This window comes from Podarcis tiliguerta (genome assembly GCF_965153285.1).
Source record: "Podarcis tiliguerta genome assembly, chromosome: 5".
Classification (NCBI taxonomy): Eukaryota; Metazoa; Chordata; class Lepidosauria; order Squamata; family Lacertidae; genus Podarcis; species Podarcis tiliguerta.
In genome coordinates, this window is record NC_139538.1 from 5,542,868 (window position 1) to 5,564,119 (window position 21,252).

Consider the following 21,252-nt stretch of genomic DNA (forward strand, 5'->3'; position numbering starts at 1 on the left):
CTTATGCTTAAGAAGGATGCAATCCTACACTCACTTTTTACAATGGAGCCAAGTGCACACCTTAAGATTTCAGTCAGTATATTACAGTAAAATGGCCAATCTTGCAATTTCAAGAGAAGTCAATAATGTCTACATCACACCCTTCTTGGGCTGAAAGGAGCTAAAGTAGCAAGGTTGTGACTGCTCACCTTAAATCTGTCGGCTGCAACAGATGCTTCAGAAAGAGACTTCACAGAAAAAGGTGTGACTTTCAGAGCAAAGGTCATTGAGTTGAATACTGTAACCACAGTAAAAGCCTGAAACACAAATGGAAGAATTTTTAGCACAATATTTAAAAGGTTGCCTCCTCCTGTATCAGCCTGCTTGTAGCATTAACATCAGCAAAAGAAACCCTGCTTGTAGCCCCAGCCCCTAATGAAGGGGGGAAAGAGAGAGAGAAGTGCGTGTGAGGGCCTTTTCTGTGGTGGCCCCGTCCCTGTGAAATAACCTCCCCTTTGAAGTGCTTTGTGCACCCGCACTGCTGACATTCCACTGACAGGTGGAGACAATTTTGTCAAGGCCCTTGAGGATAGGAGAAGTTGGATCCTAAAGTTGGTAATTATTGCTTTTATTTGTTCACCCCCGATTTTTCAACTACCAAGGTGGAGGAAAGCTCTCTCCACCCAATGTAATGGCAATGGGAAGAAGCGTCACAGACCAGAAGCAGGTAAAGGATGATTTCAGCCACCCAGCCTGCCCATTCCCATGTCTGAAGTTAACATTACCTGAGCTGCTGTTAGATCATAGCCAAGGATCATATGAACAGAGAAGGTCACCACACTGGCAATGACTACAACTATGGGAGCCACTCCTACAGTGATGCTCTGGACATATCCAACACGTTCCAAGATTTTGCGTTCTTCCTCTCTGATTTCTGAGAATAGAGAACACAACCGCAAAACACATGAGACAGGCAGAACACGCAGCACATGCATGAAGCTCTCCATGTTAGTTAGAGAACTTTCAGTCATGACATCACAGATATGTTCCAGAACTAAACTTATCATGGAACAAAATGATGATATAGATAAGTACTAATACCAAAGACAAATAATATGCCTATGTTTTAGGTTTTAAAATGCCCAGCACTGGAGCGCGTCATTTTTAAGACTAGCAATCCCAAGCATGAATGCAGATTGGCTCTCGCATTACAAGCAGCCATACAAGTTCAACAACAGTGAGAAAGAAGTTTCCAGTGTCATGACCAGGTAGCAGCCGAAGCAGAGTGCTAAATGATCTAGCAAGGTCTCTTTCTTGCCAAATTGTTGGGAGGTGGAGAGAAAGGAAACTGACACTCACTTTGAACATTCTGAGAGAAGGCTTTGACCCAGGCATACATTTTAATGAACTTAATGTAATTAAGAACTTCATTCATTTTCTGGACACGCTCATCGGTTACAGACACACACTGCCTTCTGAAATAAGCTGTGAGGCGGGATGCAAACATCTGCAATGAAAAGAGGCACCATAAAACCAAAGAGCAGACACAGTAGGATCACCTTTAACAACAAACAACACATATTAATCGAAGTTCACCAGGGCTGTGCAAGGTGACTTAATGGTGGTTTTCTCATCTCTAGGGGTCTTGCTGCCCAAGAAGGAAGGAAGGCTATCTGAAAGCATCCAGACACAGGATAAGTGGCAGGGAGCATTAAAAGGAAATAACAAAGTCTGCCACGAACAAACCACATTTCATTTCTCTTGCTTAAAGCTACAACTTTCTAAATGCAGTAATATTATTCAGAAGACTGGGGTTTTTTAGAAAACAATTTTGGGTTAAGTTTTTATATGTCAGTCATTGTAGTAGTTTTAAAACACTGTTTAGATATTGTATGTGATGTACTGTGTGCAATATGATTAACATTATATAGTGTGTATTTACTAAATATTACATGGGGTATTTTTTTTTTAAATGTATGTTTTTAGACTTCATGCTTTTTACAGACATTTCCCTAAATAGTTTCATCAAAAAGCATTGGGAGCCATATCTATTTGTGTGGTTGACTTCTTTGCAGATTTACCACAACTGTAATTGATCCTTATTTCTGTGTATCATCTAGCAAAGAAGATCAGTGTTTGACCTTCATATGCGACCACCAACATGCAGCTGACACGCTTTTTCCTTTACACAAAGGAAGTGCTACTCATATAAAAAAACGCATCACATTTGATTGAAGCAGACTTTCTGACCTTTCCTTCCTAAATACACCTCCAGCTCATAGGCAGATAGGCACCTACTCACCATTGCTGGGTAGAAGAGAATGAAGACTGCTGATCCCAAAAAACCTGTTGGTCCCAGTATGATGACGTTATAAACCATGCCAAGAATAGCAACGATAGGACCTCCAGCCAACAAGCTACCCACTGCTGTCGCCTCATACATTCTCTGTCCATCATTAGAACACATGTTTATGAGCTGAAACACAATGCAAATGAAAGATGACCAGGGAGAAGAGACACACATTATCCTCAGAAGATTTATTTACAGGTAGCTTTTCTGCACATGTGCATTCAAAGCAGTGTACAACAACAATTTAATTCATTTTGTTTTAAAAAACTACCAGTCAATAAAATTGAACACCAAAAGGCGGCTATGGAGCAATACGGCAAGAAAGAAAGAAACTCCAACTGGCTGTTCAAATCCAAAGGTGGGGAAAGAAAACTCCCCAGCAAGGGAATTCCACATTTGAGTACTACTGCAGAAGAAGCCCTGCACTTGATATCCATCAATTGTATGGCCAGGAAGGGCCAACCGTATAGCTTGGAGAGATTCATATGGGTGATGCTGGCCTTCCAGGTAAGTCTGCCCCTACCCCACGCCAAGCCAATTAAGATGAGATGCAAGAGCAAATGCACTTGCAGATAAACACTCCTTGAAGCAAGCACAGCAGACACTTTTTTGCTCCCCACCTTCAGAAGTCTCGTTATCCTTCCTGGCTTTACTTTAACCAGGACTAGTTCAGATAACAACTAAACAGCATGTTATCAGAAGGCACTTGGGACAGGTTAAGGCTGTGGAGGGAACACACAGAGCCCTCTGCATAAACTGCTTGCCTGAGTTAACTGTCTAGCTGGGGGCTGTATCTGCTTGACTCGAACTGCAGGTTACTCTGAGTATGTGGGGGCATCCCCACACCACCCACTCCCACCTCTCCCCCACCGCCCGGTATTTTTGCTTTTTGCAATGGCAAAAGGATGCATTTCAGCCTACCTCTCCCAAAGACTTTTCCTTGATATTTTTCAGCTTGAGTATTTTCTTAAAAGCCATGGTAAGGATAGCTCCGCGCAGTCTGACCCCAGTGCGGTAATTTAAAGCCCAGGTTAAAGCCAAGGACCAGGAGCGCACTATCTCTGTCATTAAGAGGCCAAAAACTAACAAGAGGCTGTACTGCAGGTTGGGCTCCGTTTGCTGCGTGTATTCAAGGAGGTGTTTCACAACAAAGGCCTACAGGGAGAAATGCAAACATGCATGAACACCTCAATGTGCCAGAGGAACCATTTAATTGTTTTATGTTAAGTTAGAAATAAGGAGCTACTTCATTTCCAGTAAGAAACATGTACTGTTGATTGGAAGTTTTTGGAACCACAGCTATTAAATAATCCATGCTGAAAACAAGCAGTAAAGTCAAAATCCCGCAAGTGAAATAATTTGGAATTTTTCAATGGTTTATAAGACAATCCTGCTCCTTGAGGTAATCTAACTTAACATAAATCTGTCAGTTAGCTGAAAGCAATCCATCATCATATTCTTTATAGTAATCTGTACTTATGCAAAAACTGAGCACATCTTTTTTAAAAATAAAAAATAAAAGATATACACATGACATTAAGACCTGTTTTATTTCTTTGTTTCAAACGTGCTTATTTGATAAAAAGGAACAAATGTACCTACAGTTGAACTGGGGAAGAGTGTGAGAAGGACATTTTGCAAAACATTCCTGAAAATAAACATCAGCAGTTTAATAGTAAAGAAAAGGACAAGCAAGAAAATAAAAAAGGCGATAGCAACAATTAAAAAAAAAAAAAATGCAACCCTTCTCCCACTCCACCCCGGCCTCCCCCCTCAAAAGACAAAAACAATTTTACCTCGGCAATCACATTTCAAACACCACCTGCAAAGAGAGAGGGAAACAGCACCAGAGCACGAGTCCCCCATCGCGTGTGCTGACCAAGGGGCACAGGGCAGTACACAACTCACGTTCATCGCAATATTAAGTACTAATAAATGGAAGCAGTAACTTTATTATTATTATTTTGTAAAGTGCCACCATATTAAAATGGGTAAAAACATCTCACAAACACTGTACAAAAGAAAAGAAAAGAAAGGTGCTGTGGAAAACATACAAATCTGCACACACAAGGAAAAGTTATACAAGGCCTGAATCCAACATACATTCTGGCTTCCGACACAAAACCAAGTTAAAACTTCACATACACACAGAATTTAAACGATACATGAAAAAGCAGAGCCAGTATTTGTTCACAAAGTCCGAAGAAGAGCGAAACTTGTGCGGCTAGCCAGGAAGACTTCCAAGGCCAGGTGGGCTTTCGTGATTGGTTTAACAGAGCTCTATTACGATAAGGCTTCCCAGTCGGACTTTTTCAACGATGCCTACAGATGCTGGCGTTTAGGGTTCTTTAATCAGAGCTGAAGTACCTTTGCCAACCACAAAAATCTGAAACCAAGGCAGCGGTTTGGGAAGGCTTTCAGAGTCCGCAGGAAGTCCTCTTTACTAAACTAAGGTTTGCAAATCAGAGTTCTGTGCAACACAAGAATGGATGGGAAACGAATGCACACTGCTTCAAGCAAAGGTAACAGCCGCTAAAGCCCAGCATCAAGTGACAGATTAAAAAATGGAGGCAGAACAAGCACGTGAGTCCTGAGGTAGTCAACTCTGAATGTCATAATCGAGAACTCAACTGTATAGCATTTCTCCCATGCACTTCCACGTGCACATGTTAAGAGCCAGGTGTCCATCATGTTCCCAAAGTGACCATTAAAAGCACAAAAAGAGAGCCTTATACAAATTCCTGATCAAAGTGCAACAGCTCATGTTTCAAGGTTATGTAAGCCAGCTTTCTCCTCCATTGGCCTTGCTTTACATCCTTCATGTTCAAGACATAGCAGGCTATGCAGCTGGCTTGGTGTTACTTAAGCAAGAAGGTATTTGGTTCTTTCCTAGCATTCAATCCTACAAAGGCAGCTGAGTCAGTGGAAGAGCCAGTAACTCCTGAGCCAAAACCTTACAACACACTGACAGGTGTGGTACAGGGGGAAAAGTCTCTAGCAGAGCATGTGCAACATCAGAAGGAATTCTCTTCTTCCCTAATTTAGAGTGTTCCTTTTTATTGCACACAAAATCAGAAACTCCAGTGTAGAATAAGAGATGTTGCTTACACTTTTTTAAGATTTGAAGAAAGTTGTTATAGCAATATTAAGAGGGGAAATGACAACATTTTCAATCTTATAACATTGTTTTTGGTTAAAGCAATGAAGAGAATACCATCATATAAAACTGTACAAAAATTATAGCTACCAAAACTAGCAGAGGTATGGGAAATTACTTCTGAAAACTATCATGGAAATAGCTGCCCTTAGCTGCCTGACTATCTTAAGCATTCCCATGAATAAACGTCACCTTACCTTTCATCTTGGCGTTGGATTCTGCCCAGCTTGACTGTCTCATTCTGATCGCAGAATACAGCCATCCTGGAAATTCTAAAGAACAGCTTCTGTCATTGGTTCCACTACAGAGAAAAATCCCCCCCAGCTGCATCCAGCTTTTACAGCACAAAGGAAGCTGTGGCTGGATTTGAACTGGAAGAGTTGGAGGCTTACCTCAAATAGCTCCCCCTTCCAACCAACCCCCCTCCCCACACCCCACAATACACCTTCTTCAAAAACTAAATGAGGAATCAAACTGCGCTTCACTGCAACAGGAACTTTTGCTGTTCTTCCAAAGAGAAAAGGCTGCTTTTGAGCATCATCCAAACCCAAATTTAATACCTTTGGCAGGACTGAGCAAACCTGAACATGAAATGCTTAGCAGCCCCCACAATAGAAGATATTTTTAGAAGTTACATCTCATTCTGAGCTCCACAGGCATTAGACAAACCCATGTTGTCTCAACTGGATGAAGGGTTAACATGAGTCTGAAAACAGTGCCAGGAAAGAAATTTTTACAAAATATACTTTAAAGGGGATGGGGGGCAGACTATTGCACATCTGGATATACAAGGAACTTATGGACGGTAACACCTCTATGTTTAAGAATTTTAAGAACTGCTGCTTTCCATTAGCATACCATGTTTACTCCTGAGAATGGCAATTTGCAAAAATGGCTCATCTTTACTTAGCAATACAAAAGGGTAATTTGGATGTTCTGTTTTCAAGCACCACTCTCACATGAAAAGATTTAAAAACAAAAAAAACACTGATATTTCAGCATGAACAGCAATTAGGTTTCAAAGTAGTGAGGTAGTAAGGATTCCTCTCTTGTGCCAGACAACAAAGTCAATTAATAGAGTTCTTCATTCAGAGAACATAGGTTACTGAGTAATGGAGGATGTGCACAGATTAGGTACATCCTAATCCAGCACAGAGTATATTCTATTCAGTTTCTTCCTGTCTTGCAGTTTGGGTTCGATAGATTGGAATCATGTAGTCCAAAGACATAAGGGGCAACTCTGCTACCGACTCTATGCTAGAGGTAAGAGCATCCACAGGGCCCTGTAGTGAAACAATGACAGAAGCTCTTCTTGGGGGAAGCTTGTTCTGATTAAACCTCATTCTTACTGGCAATTAAAAGCATTATCAAATAAAGCCACTTGCAAGTGATTCAAAGTTCCACCACCAGCTATTAACAAACAAAACAGAACAAAGAAAACCAAGAAAAACTACTTACTCCCTTCTTAACAAGGAACGCAAGAAAACTTTCGAGATTTAAGAAAATGAGTGGGGTTTGGAAATTTTTAAAAAGAGAGAGACAAAAGACAAGACTGTTTTTAACATTAACCTCAGCTGTACTTACCCAAGCATTGAACCATCCCGCTTAACAGCACACTGAAATGTGTACTACAAGCAATAACACTGCTCCTACTCCTCAAGGGAAATTTGTAGAGAATAGATTTAGTCAAGATGTTAAAGAGTAAATCTTGCACAGCACGTGCAACAAACAGGCGACAAAAAAAAATGTTGTGAATGTCAAGTCCTACATGCTGCATCTTCATTACCACCTACAAGTAGCAGCTACAGTCTTCCAATCATGCCACCAGAAGGATAACCTATCCGACTGCCTTTTCAAAGAAGTCGAACAACACTAGCTCTGGAGAATCCTCTGAGCCCTGTTTCCTACAGATCTTAAGAAGTGATTTAGTACCAGCACTCCATTCCATTTCTTGCAGAGAGCACTCAAAGCAAGTGACCTAACAAAGGACTGCTTTGCTGCTTTCCCCCAAAATTCATCACCCTCCCGTATCCAGCCACCTGGTACAAACAATAAAAACCGCCACATACACACAGAACAGTTTGAAAGCTTTAAGATTCCCGCAGCATTCTGAAAAGACTTATTCATTTTCTGCAAACTGCAAGGCATATTTCTATCTAATCAAAACATTTCGAAGATCCTCTGCAAGAACTTGGAATACATTAGCACTGGCCATGGGATGGAGCCCACTCTGGATGTTAGACAAAGGATGGATAGTACTTACTGGTCCACTGAAGCCAGCAAGTTGTGTGACCATCAAGCACACTATGGAAATGATGAGCCTGGTGCGACAGAAGACCCATACGACACTTCGGAGAGAGGCATCATCTGGCCCACGTTCATGCAGTTCTCGCTGCCACAATCTTTCCAGCCTGGAACAACACAAAATACAGGTGTAAGGAGTCTCACCTCCATTTTCTTCAACATCAAATAACATCAACTAAATGGGACAAGAGTGGGAAATTTTTAATAAAGAAAGAAGGAGAAAGAAGAAGATCCAAAGGGGAGCCACTGGCATAGCCCTTAATTAGGACACACACACAAAATGGTCTTCAGTTCATTTCTGAAGGCGAGGAAAAAGACAAAGAAAACAGATGGGAGAAATTTCCATAAAGAAGTAGTCAGAACAGCCTTCAATCACCACCTGACACAACATCTTACAGTAGGCTATCCCAAGGAAGGCAAATCTTTTTAGAGACAACATAGCAAAAACATACCTTCTGCAGTTAACCTCTGACGACTCATGGGTTGATAAGGACCATACATCTTCTGTGAACAGTTCTCCTTTCTTATAGGCTGTTCGTGCCAGAGGAGTAAGCCAAGAGAATGTCAAATAGGAGAAAAGTCCGGCATTGTCTATTGGATGTCGATGTCTATAATTAGAGGAGAAGAGATATTATAACAAAACCAAAAGCATGAAACACACTACAGCTTTTAGAAGTAAAATAAGACATTTAATTATTCAAGATGGTGGCTGCCACTTTTTCTTAGAAAGCTTAGCTGTCTGTATGAGTGGGAACTCACTTTTTAAAATCAAAGTTGCTATTTTTCCAACAAGCATGCTTCTATCACCTCTAAACACTTCTATTTTCAGGTCAGCTGTGTCTGTAGTTTAATACACAAAGTCTTACTTTGAAGTAGTCCGGATAGGTTTCATCAAGTTCAAGCCATGGTGATATTTTCCTCTGTGATGGCCCTTATCCAACACGCCCAAGTGAGAATTTGTTGGGACATCTAATGGAAGACCTTCTGCCCGAGCAGCTGTTTCCAATGCATCTTGGAATTCAAACGGCTTGACAGGAGAAAATAGAATGCAAATAAATTGGATTAAAAAGCATTATTTCTGCCTCAGTCCATTTCATATCTTAAGGATCCTAGCAGAATGGCAGAGCACATACTTTGCATATCCCACTTCAATCTCTGACACCTCCAGGTAAAAGTGGGAAAGACTCCATCTAGAAACCATGGCTAGGCACTGCCAGTCAGTGCTGACAATGCTGAACTAGGTAGGCCAGAGGTTTGAACCTGTATCAGTCACCTTCCTGTATTCTAAGCAATTCCATGGCCCTGCTTGATGGGGGCTAGTGCATTCCCATCTACAATAGGAAAACCACAGGATTGCTCTTTGCTGGAGGGAATGGCATCAGATCATCTTTTATCTTCTCCTCTGACTGAATATCTGGTGACTGGCAGACTGCATCATATCCCTCAGAGAAACACTCTGAAGACCACCAGTTGTTTGCATTTAAATTATAATCTCTCAAGCAATATAATCCCTCAAGCGACATTTCTCCTATGGGTCTGAGTCATGGGGCACCATATTGCCTGGGGAATTGAAATCTACATAGCTACAACACAGCCCTCCACCACCTAAACCAGTGGCATATGTAGAATCTACAGAATTCCAGCTTTCCAGGGGAGATACCATAACTACTACTACTTCTTCTTCTTCTTCTTCCTCTTCTTCTTCTTCTTATTATTATTATTATAGAATTTATAGAGCATTAAGAAAAGGCAATACCAGTTCTAGGATAAGAAAATAATAAGGTCTTTTGTGGTGCTTCCAGCAAGCTGGAGCCAGGACTTCTATATGTCCTGCCAGGATTTTTCCTTGACCTTACTCACTCCAGTTGCATGCGTCTGAAAATTGAAGTTCCATTTTGCTGTTATGGTTAATAGCCACTGATAGACCCATTCTTCCTTGCCTGCCTTTCCTGACTGATGAAAATAGTTCTCATCTGGTACACTGCTATATCTGATTTGTTTCTTTCTGGCAACACCCAGCGCATACACCCAGAACAGTTTTCACAAGATCCTGTTAACAACCAAAGTTAATAATTTCAAAACACTGGATGAAACAGGTGCGACACCATTTAGTTAAAGCTGCAAATTAATGTGGTTTCTCCACCCACCCCAGAGCAGCTTTTCAAAAATGAATTTCTAACTTGCTTGCTTTGGATAATTTGAAAAGGATATTCTGTGTCATGCAAACCCATTTCATTGATCTGTGCCAACCCCAATTCATCAGGGAGTTCAAAATAACAAAAAGCTTTCACTTCATTTCTCAAACAATTCCAAATCCTCCAATCAGGAGAAATTCTGATTGCTCATTAGGAGAGAGACATTTGCTATGTATGCACCAAAGTTTCCATAACTTTATCCATTTGTCCTACAAAAGTCATAACGGACATGACTCTTAAAGAAACAACAATTCCTTCCTACCTGCATGCAACTTGGAAAAAAGTATTTATTCTTCAAAAGGAAGGAGAAGTTATTGCATATATTACCAAGCTCTGGAGGGCCAGAAACAGTATGCTTTCTACATAAACAATCACAAACCATGAGCTGCATTACATAGTCTATACCGTATTAGGGTAGTCAAGTTAGGCCTAGCAACAAAGGATGCCCTTAATAAGGCAGAGCTAAATCCAGCTGTTATTGTTCCTTGGTCTAGAATACCACTCCTGAAATTAAATAGCAAACACCAATTGTCAGGTTTTTTTAATTTATCAAAACTCACTTTTTCAAACAGGGGAATCTGTAGATATCAAACGTGTGACAGGGAGAGGAGTGTTCAGTTAGGATGTAGGAAACCCGGCCCACTGATTCTTGAAGTGGGATTGGGCAAGTCACTAACTAACTTACAAGAATGTCACAAAGCTAAAATACCACATGAAGCTGCTAGCAGCAAGAATACCCAATACTTTACAGATTCTTTTTTTAATAATGTATTTTAAAGATGTGCTTCATAATTTTACTTTCTTACAAGACAGATGACTTAATGACTTTTTACAGACAGGAGAATCTAACAGTATAATCTAACGGAATAATAGTATAATCTAATCTCCAATATATAATTAAACAATTGGTGGTGTATGACACAACCTTTGACTAGTGCCTATGTGGTACAGAATACAAATTGAGCTGAAGAGAGTTAAGGTGTCAGAACATGCCATTCTTTTCTTCAGAAGAATAACTCTGCCTCTTCACTCAGCAACATGGCAAGTATTTGAAATTTTCCTGGCCACTGCTCTGCTCAAAGCACCAGCCTCTCTAGCACATAACGAAGATGTTATTTTGCATCTTCATCTTGTAGCCCAGTTGAGACACAAATGTGACTTGCTATAGCATAGCCTCAAGTGAATTACTCAAGCCCTGATTAACTTTTCAAAAACCTTCTCCAGTTTGCCTCAGAGCTCCCACGAGACACAGTAATTGAAAATCCTATCATCCTCTATAATCCCACACACGAAGCTATTACATGTGATTTGGAAATCACAAGGCCTTTATAGCTGTTCATTTTCTGAAACCATACTAAGAAGGTGGAGAAGAGAGAGAGAGAGAGCACTCATGAAATAAAACAGCCAATAACGTACTATACTGTATATATGTAGCTCACCATAAGAGAAAAGTGGAGGTGCAGGTGGTTAACCTTAGCTAACCTAAACAGGTATTGCTTCCGGAAAGAAAAATTACATTATAGTACATATTTCATTTCAATGACTAAAGCAGATAAGAGAAAGCTGCAAGCACCTCTAACTGGTTTACAGGGTTTTCTAGGAAGGTTTTTTAAAAACAAAAACAAAAAAAACCTATGAAGGAACCCTAAGATGGTTGGATAGTGCCTTATACAGTCATACCTCGTGTTACTTCTGGGTTTCGCTCAAAACGACGTCATGCGCATGCGCGGAAGCAGCAAAACGCAACCCGCGCACGCGCCGTCACATCTTACATTCTGTTCAGGATGCAAACGGGGCCCCGGAATGGATCCCGTTCGCATCCCGAGGTACCACTGTATGCCTTAAATGCAACTCCTGCAACCCAGCTGGTGTCAAACGTATTGCTCTACTTTCCTTTGGACCACATCAGCAAAGCGAAGAGAGGGGTCTTTTGTCTGGGCAGCCCAGGACCTCCAAACACATAGTGCCCATGCTGCCGCCCTGGGGAGGTCACTATGGTGTTGCTAATGCAGCAGTCTGACTTCACCCCCAGAGGCGCACTCCATTGTCTTTCAAGACAGACTGATGCCAACAACAAAGTACAGTAGTTAAATTAATCCATATATTGCCTGGTCTGGGATAATGGCTCACGAAATATGGGTCCTTTAAGGGAACATAGGGAGTGGCTCCATGCCAGAGAGTAAGTGCGTGGGCTTCTCTCCCTCAACTGCCTGTGAGTTAGAAACACCAAAGGCCAGAGTTGACTGTTGAATTATGTGAGCTATAATCTGGAAGCAAAAGCTATAATCTGGAAAGGCGCACACACACACACACACACAGAGAGAGAGAGAGAGAGAGAGCGCCATGTCTGACTTCTCCTGGAATCTAAGGCTGTGGTGATGGGAGAAGCAATATCCTCTTAGGGTGTTAATGATGTGAACCCCTCAGTCATAGGATCAGCTTGTATTGTTGACAATCACCTGTCTCAAGAGACAATGGAGTGCGCCTCTGGGGCTGAAGCCAAACCAATGGAGAATCACAATGCTTGCTGTGGCTGAAGAGACTGGTGGCAGTAATAGTAGTAGCGGTAATAATAATAATTCATTATTTATATGCCACCCAGCTGAATGGGTTGCCCCAACCTCTCTGCACAGCTTCCAACAAATGGATCTGTGTAGGGTTTACTCCTTAGTTTTCTTCTCCCAAAGATGTTCCACAAGGCAGTGGGTATGGATTTTCCTTGGGGTATGTGTGTATGTACATATATGCATATACATATGTACATATACATGTGTGTATGTGAGTTGTATATATGTGTAAATAAACCATATATCAAAGACACAAAGTGTCCACTGTGTCTCATTCTGAAGAAAACATGAATTCTGGGTAAGCACCAGGAATCTTACAATGCCTGGAGATTAGGGTGGCGTAAAACAATATTTTTATTGTATGCCTGTTTATTTTACTGTATTTTAATGTTAGTATGTTTTCTTATCTTGTTTTAAACTGCCCTGAGATTCTCAAATAGGTGGTATGTAAATATAGTCGTACCTTGGTTCTCGAACAGCATGCGTTCCAGGAGTCCGTTCAACTTCCAGAACCATTTGAAAACCAAGGCGTGACTTCCAAATGGCTGCAGGAGCATCCTGCAGCCAATCAGAAGCTGCGCCGGCCTTTCAGCTTCCGAAAATCGTTCGAAAACCAGAACACTCTCAGGTTTCGACCATTTGAGAGCCGATTTGTTCAGGAGCCGAGGTGTTTGAGATCCAAGGTACGACTGTACAGTACTTTAATAAATAAAATAAAATACTTCCCCCAGTCATGTCACAAAGTCAACTAACAAGAGCCTAAAATAATGTAAAGGAGCTCTTCTACCTGGAAGTACTACATCAATCCTTAAACATTTCTGGGCCACGACAGCATAATCCACAATTACTACACAGCTACAAGCGCATTTCTCATCCTTACTTCAAGGCGTCACAGGCCATTAATGCAGGTATGAATAGTGTTCCTTTGGTCTTCAAACCACGGTGGAGCAGGCGGGGGACCATGCAGAAAAAGAGCATCTACTCCTGCAATTCTTCTATTTTAAAGTGTATAAATGGCATGCACCTCCTAAGCATGTACAGTGGTGCCTCGCAAGACGAAAAGAATCCGTTCCGTGAGTCTCTTCGTGTAGCGGTTTTTTCGTCTTGCGAAGCAAGCCCATTAGCGGATTAGCGCTATTAGAGGTTTAGCGGCTATTAGCGGCTATTAAAGGCTTAAGGGATTAGCGGATTGGCTGCTAAAAGGCTATTAGCAGCTTAGTGCCTTAGAAAAAGGGGGTGGGGAGCGGAAAAAAAACCCCAGGAATCGCAAGACATTTTCGTCTTGCGAAGCAAGCCCATAGAGAAATTTGTCCTGCGAAGCACCTCCAAAACGGAAAACCCTTTCATCTAGCGGGTTTTCCGTCTTGCGATGCATTCATCTTGCAGGGCACCACTGTATTTGCACTGAAAAAGTATTCAGAACCTGCAACCCTGGGCTCATATACTCCTAGCCTTGCCCCCATCACCCTTTAAGATTAACCACATCTTGCCACCTAGAACCACATAAACTGTCGTTAACTTGTGGTTTGCTGAAACAAGACAACTCCAAACCATTAAGTAACTGTCTTAGCAAACTTTGATTAAGATTAACAACAACTTAGTGTTTGGGCGCAATGTTAAACTGTAGTTAAACTAAAATGGAACTACAGTAGAAAGTTCTGATCTCTTCCTCACAGCCAGGGAGTGGGGAGTACACAAGGCTGAGGTTCAGTGCAGCTCACAATATACATATATATGGCAATGTATAATCTCTGGATGGTGGTGGAAAGAAACCACAATCTATCTTTAAAAAAATATTTTACAAGGATTCTGCATTATGGAAGGGTACAGCTGCAGCTAGCGCTTTAGTGCCCTCATAGTTGCTGACAAGACTGAATTATGCATTGTTTGTTTAATTATTACATTATTTCTACAATTAACTTAATACACTCTAAGAACAGAGTTTGGGCTGCCCACAAGAGCAACTTGCATTTCCTCCCTGAATGACTTAGATATGTAATCCAAAAGCTCTACTGATATTTTTTAATGAAATGCAACTCAAAGAGAACATTACAATCTTTTCTGAATATTTAGTTTTCATCAGTCAGAGTACAGAGAATCCAGTCCATTTTACTCCTTGTTTGCAGAGAATTAGCAGGAGCTTCACCAAACTGGATTAAGTACCAATTTATTTGCACTTCTACAGTCACACAATTAAGTTTCTGGCTCCCTATTTGTCCCTGCAGTTAAGAATAATGAAAAGAACAGCAATGCGTCTGCCAGAAGCACAGTGAAATTTAACCATCAATAACGTTATGCAGGGCTGTTCTTCGCAGATCAGGGGTTGGGGTCATAGTACCCAACTTATCACAACTCTAGGAGTATTTGGGTCCTCTAATTATTGAGAAGTCAAGACAGCAGCGAGCAACACATTCATTCAGCCTCCCACAACATCCTGCCCTCCAGATGCTTCAAACTACAGCTCCCTTCATGTCTAACCGCTGGCCATGCTGGCTGGAGCTGATGAGAGTTGTAGCCCAAAACATCTGGTGGGCACCAGGTTAAGGAAGGCTGCAGTAAAGACACTGTCACATCGTTATGCAAAGCTCCATCATTTTAACCTAGTTTAAATATTTGCCTAACATAACCAAAGCTTCTAGGGTTCTTCAGCAACATGCTTCCCTAAAACCACTGATGTAAAATATGAATACAACTCTCACAAATAGTTACTCAATTCAGCACATTTACATAATGTGTTCCTTGCACAGTCTCTCCTCACACTGTGTGATTTCTGGACTTCCTTGCCAAGCAAGGTGTTAAAAAGGCTTAGCTGCAATAAATTTCAAAAAACATGTAGCCTGGAGGAAAGAATAGCAAGAGTTTGATCACTTCAGCAACTTCGTTTCTACATGTCTTTTATCCTTCTAGCAAGGCCCTTCATTATTTCAAGTGACAATTTAATACTTTTGTTTTTCAACGGGGGCCACAGCCAAGTTTCAGGTTTGGTTTTTAAAAAAATAAAAAGAATGTGAAAGGGCGCACTATTGCAACATTTTCCATGTCTACTCCATGTGATGCAGAAATGCCTTCTGTCCACCAAGGGCATCTGAAGGCTAGGCTGCAAGGACACAGGAGGGGCCTGAATTGCAATGACAGAAAACAACAAGACCCGCCTAGTGGCTGCCTGGCACAGCTGGGAGGAGAAAAGAGAAGGCAAGTACAGACCAAAAACCCTCAAAAAGAAGAGGGCATGAACAATAGTTCTGCAAGAAAAGAGGAACTTAGATATATATTGTTAAGGAGTTAACTGGATAGCTTCGAATGGGACCCTAGGCAGATGACAGAAATTGCAATGGTAAGAGCAATACAGGAGTGCTATGAAGCAGAGGCAAGCCAGTGATTAAATGGCATTGCCATGTGGGGGGCCTGAAGCTGCCTCTCACGCTGCAATTTTATTTATCAAGAGTCTTAACACAATAGAAAACTGAAAACAGAAGGTGAAATGTTGTGTGAGGGTAGGAATAAAAATAAATCTATAAGAATAGCTTTGTAAGTTTTATATACCGAACTGCAAACATCATGGGGAAAGAAACTGGTAATAAGGTACCCCAATGGAAAATGGACAGGTGTGAGAAATACAGTATTTAGAACCAACATAATTAATTAGGAGCATCAGAAGTATACACAGTATTCGAGAGACAGCATTCCCCAGATTTATAAGACAGCATTATGATACTGTCTGTTTTCAATCTCTTTTCTAATATTTCATTATGTGGATTAGCCTCTTTTTTCCTGTTGCTGCACAGACTTGGAGAGCTCAAATGAAAACTCCAGGATAACAGCAGGTCATAGCAAGACTGATTTCCTATCTTGTTTCAGGCAAGAAAATGCTACTTATGAATCATTCTGAACACAAGGAACATAAAGTGTGGGAGAGGCTACTGTCATGGCCCAACATTTTTCCAAGCATGAATGATGGCAAAAGGCTGTGTAGCCTACACTGTGAAGTGGAAAGGACACAAGCAGACCAGCTAAATTTATAAATTTCATTGCTGATACCAAGAGGATTATTTCCTCCCACTCCACTGGATAATCCTTTCACTTTTTAAACTTTAACAGGGCCACAAAACTCTGTTCTGGGTTGAGTGGCAAGGCAGTTAGTTGAAGGGGAGCAAAAAATAGCCCCAGATCAGTTTAAATCCAAAGAAATTCAGTCTCCTCTGATGCCCTCACACACCCGCAAAATTGGCTCCAAAATGCTGGGAGATGCTCTGGAGCAAATAGGGAGGAGGACACAGAAGAAAGAAGGGGAAGCCCTGTTGGATACAACCCCCTAATTCTGATTTTGATAAATGTTTGGCTCAGCCCATTTTTGCAACACAATTGCAGCTCTCTTGATGTGTGTATCCAGAAATGGATACTATTGTATTATCCATGCTTTCGACACCTTCTTTTTAAACTCTTTCCTCCACAATTTCACAAACATTGTTCGCAGATACTTAACAGATCCACGTTCAATTGGCCAGATTATGATAAAGGAAGCCTCCAAGGAGAGCAGAGAACATTAAAAATATGCTACATTAGCTGCACAGTCCACAGACAACTACCCCTAGCTGCTTCAAGCTTCTTTGCTGAGAATGTTACACAATGCATAAACCCAAGCTAGGACATAAACCAATCTGAAGAGCTATCAGACTACAGTAGCTGCAATGCTCTCAAATCCTTGTAGTTTAAAGAGAATGATGCCTGTCTATAGAAACACTGTTGTCACCAGAAATGTGCCAGTTAAGTGCTACTATTGGATTCTGGATTTCACCACTGGAACCAGCTTAGTGAAAGGTCACCACCAGCATTTGAACACAGGCATTCAAACTTCCCCTAACAATGAGAGCAATATTCTGCTGAGTCACAAACAACAGCAGGAAGCCTATAGCATTAAGGAGAAGCTAAGAGCTGACACTGCACTTGAAACTATGACCCACAGCGCAGCCTTTGAGGATCCAAGCTCTTATGGGGCACCTGCTTAAAAAAAACAATGGCAGGGGGAGTTTTCCATTAACTCACTTGAACACATTCCTTCATTTGGGGGCAGGAGCAGCAGCACAAAAGCACCATATATATTGCAGCATAAGCTTTTATGGGACAGAGCTGCATCTTCATCAGATGCAACAAAAAACATCACAGTAAGTGTGTAATAGGGCTGGGCAATATTCAACATTTCAAACATGTTCAGCATTTCAACATGGTGTGATGGGAATTTTATGGTCTTAGATATATGGAAGTGTTCATATATGTACTAACCAAGCATGTACAGGAAGACCGACCTGGAACCATTTTGATTCCTAAAGGTCAAAGTGGGAAACCTCCCCATTGTCTCTTTCCTCACAAATCCTGTCTTAAGGGCACATTTAAGATATGAATAGGGTGTGAGACTGTGACATGGCCCAGGAACTAAGTATTTATCATTACAAAAGACTAGCCAGGCTACCCAGGAAATCCAATCAAGTAACCTGCCAGAAAGGAGATAAACAAGGACAGGAGAAAAACAACATTAAAATTTCTGTTTTAAGACAGACTTTTCTGTGATGTAGGTATGATGTATCTGAGGTCTTAGGTTACACCCCTTCTGTGATGTACGTATGATGTTTCTAGGGGTGGTCTTGATCTAAAGGGTGACGATTTCAAAAGTCTTTATAAGGCCTTGCGCGCCATTTTCCTGGGTTCCTCCTCTCTCCTGTGGGTGAGGGGAGCACCCTGTTGCAACAGATCAATAAAGATCAAGCTTACTAGCTGCTTTGCTTCTCAATATTCTCTGGTTGGCCTCTGTTATCTTCTCCTACCAATAGGGAACCTATGTAAGGACTCTATATGGGATCTTGGATACCCCATAAAGGAAAGGGGCAATTTTTGTTTACAACAATGGCAGTGTATCACCAACCAAACACTGGTCTGGTGATATACCACAATACTGAAAAAACAAGCTGCATTGGCCTCAGCCTGCAAGGCCCTGGGTGAAATTGGCACAAGAGCTGAGGCGGTTTCACCCCAGCACCTAGCAGGCTGGGACAACACAGCCTTTTTCTATGGCTCAGCTGGGGCGCAGGAGGGCTCCCACTAACAAGACTCAATGTGTTTGGGTATAGTATTTTCTATCATATAAAAAGAGGAATTCTCATGCACAGAGCAGCCATAACTAGGTAAGGTAAAAGGTAAAAATTAGGTAAGCAACATGCCAATCATGTTATGCAATCATAAGCTGCTTTATGTTAACATTACCCTTTTCCAAAGTTTCCCAGAGTATTGGTTTGTTGCTGTTGTTTATGCATCTGGTTGCAATGCAAAGTATCCATCTCTGTCAAAATTACTACTAGGCCTCCCACACTTTAAAAAAATAATTGGATTTCCCCCCCAACCTAGGCTGCACACATTGCAAGAACAGCGGTAGAGCAGCAGAATGACAGCAGACAATTTCCGGGGCAATTTTATTATTTATGTAAAAGCCTATTTCCTAATTAAGATGCAGATTTTTTTTTAAGGCAAGGGCTAGAATTTCATAAAATGTGTACAATGAAGAGTCAGCACTAATATGATCTATGAAATGCATGGCTGTTTGCATGAAATCTGATTCTTCTCATTGAATAAACTACAGGTACCCCTAAATCACAATTAGCCAAGAGTGTTCACTGGTTAAATTTGGTTTTCTTATGATTGCATCATGAACTTTTTTCTAATAAGTATTAATAATTTTAATAATAATTTTATTATTTATACCATGCCTATCTGGCTGGGTTTCCCCAGGAAGAAGGATTTTCCATTTTACCAGCACTTTTCACAGAAGATCTCAAAAAATCACCCATCCCTCAGTAGGTAAAAGTATCCCCTGGCTACATACAGCGTCCAGAAACCAGAAGGCCTATTAGAACTTCAACACTTCATGGGACACAAATGGATTCCAAACCCTTGCTATTACCATTATAATTATGAATATGAAAGGACAACCACACTCACTGAAATCCTCATGGTACTAAATAATATGCTCATCTCAAAGCAGCCTAGGTAAAGGTAAAGGGACCCCTGACCATTAGGTCCAGTCGTGACCGACTCTGGGGTTGCGGTGCTCATCTCACTTTATTGGCCGAGGGAGCTGGCATACAGCTTCTGGGTCATGTGGCCAGCATGACTAATCCGCTTCTGGTGAACCAGAGCAGCGCACGGAAACGCTGTTTACCTTCCCACCAGAGCGGTACCTATTTATCTACTTGCACTTCGACGTGATTTCGAACTGCTAGGTTGGCAGGAGCAGGGACCGAGCAACGGGAGGTCACCCAGTCGCAGGGATTCGAACCGCCAACCTTCTGATTGGCAAGTCCTAGGCTCTGTGGTTTAACCCACAGCACCACCCACATCCCCAAAGCAGCCTAACTACCTGCAATAAGCAGGGTGTCTATGAATTAACCCATACTACTTTGACTGCCGGGACGCGGGTGGCGCTGTGGGTAAAACCTCAGTGCCTAGGACTTGTCGATTGTATGGTTGGCGGTTCAAATCCCCGCGGCAGGGTGAGCTCCCATCGTTCGGTCCCTGCTCCTGCCCACCTAGCATTTCGAAAGCACATCAAGTACAAGTAGATAAATAGGGACCGCTTTATAGCAGGAAGGTAAACAGCGTTTTCGTGTGCTGCACTGGTGCTGGCTCGCCAGCTACAGCTTTGTCGCGCTGGCCACGTGACCCGGAAGTGTCTTCGGACGGCGCCGGCTCACGGCCTCTAGACCGAGATGAACAGCCAACCCTAGAGTCGGACACGACTGGCCTGTACAGGCAGGGGTACCTTTACCTTTACTTTGACTGCCACACATCAAGAGCAAACTGGTTGACATTCCACAGGTGCATGCATGATTCGAAGGGTGAATTGCTTTAAAAAAAGCAGGTGATGAAGCATCAGCACCAAGACATACAAGGTTCGATCTACAGCACCTCCATTTAAGATCTTGGGTAACAAGAGTTGGGAAAACTAACGAAAGCAGCTGCCACACAAATCTGACTCTACTAGGCAAATCCATCAGCAAGGATACACCAGTACCAATAATAATAGCATATAAATAAGCCAGTGACGACTGGCATTTCATTCAAGCAGACAACAGGGAAAGTTTCTACTATCCAAGAACTCTCCTTCCTTGGAAGTTTTTAACAATTATATAATTCTATGATCTGTGAGAGTGTATCCTCATCACAGGTCTCTTTACTGCATGACACATAATCTACTGGAATCTGGCACACAGTATTTTCTGTGACAGCAACTGTGAAATTCTGTTTGCTTGTTTGTTTTTATTAAATCAGTGGTTTAATAAAATCAGTGGTTTTTATACCACCCTTCATCTGAGGATCACACGGCAATTTAAAATATAAAAACACAAAAATACATAACATAGTAACAAAAATTACCAATAAACACACCAGTTTAAAAGGCCACAGATGGGTTTAATTAGACAAAGGCCCGAGAGAAGAGAAATGTTTTCGCCTGGCGCCTAAACATATGTAACAAAAGCGCCAAGTGAGCCTACCTGGGGAGAACAATCCACAAGTGGGAACCCACCACAGAGAAAGCCTCTTCTCATATTGCCACCCTCCGGACCTCTACAGGCTCTTCTTAGGTTCTCATTATAATTACGAAACTGACGTAATAAAATTAAAGCTACTAAACTAGGCAGTTCCAAAAGCTGC

At 41.6% G+C, this 21,252-nt stretch overlaps 1 protein-coding gene across 6 annotated transcripts in view; it reads right to left on the reverse strand.

The window, feature by feature from the left end:
- ABCC5 (ATP binding cassette subfamily C member 5) overlaps positions 1-21,252 on the reverse strand; it is a 45,315-nt gene that overhangs the window by 19,885 nt on the left and 4,178 nt on the right. For 2 of the 6 annotated variants that reach the window (XM_083441850.1, XM_083441851.1), the window contains exons 3-10: positions 8,657-8,817; positions 8,243-8,398; positions 7,750-7,897; positions 3,251-3,484; positions 2,282-2,455; positions 1,339-1,486; positions 765-913; positions 189-296 (exon numbers count right to left, since the gene is read on the reverse strand). In XM_083441850.1, coding sequence (XP_083297976.1) covers positions 189-296; positions 765-913; positions 1,339-1,486; positions 2,282-2,455; positions 3,251-3,484; positions 7,750-7,897; positions 8,243-8,398; positions 8,657-8,817 — 1,278 coding nt within the window. Of the gene's footprint in view, positions 1-188; positions 297-764; positions 914-1,338; positions 1,487-2,281; positions 2,456-3,250; positions 3,485-3,927; positions 7,643-7,749; positions 7,898-8,242; positions 8,399-8,656; positions 8,818-21,252 lie in introns of those variants that run through there. The other 4 variants (XM_083441852.1, XM_083441853.1, XM_083441855.1 and 1 more) reach the window with 4 other exon arrangements.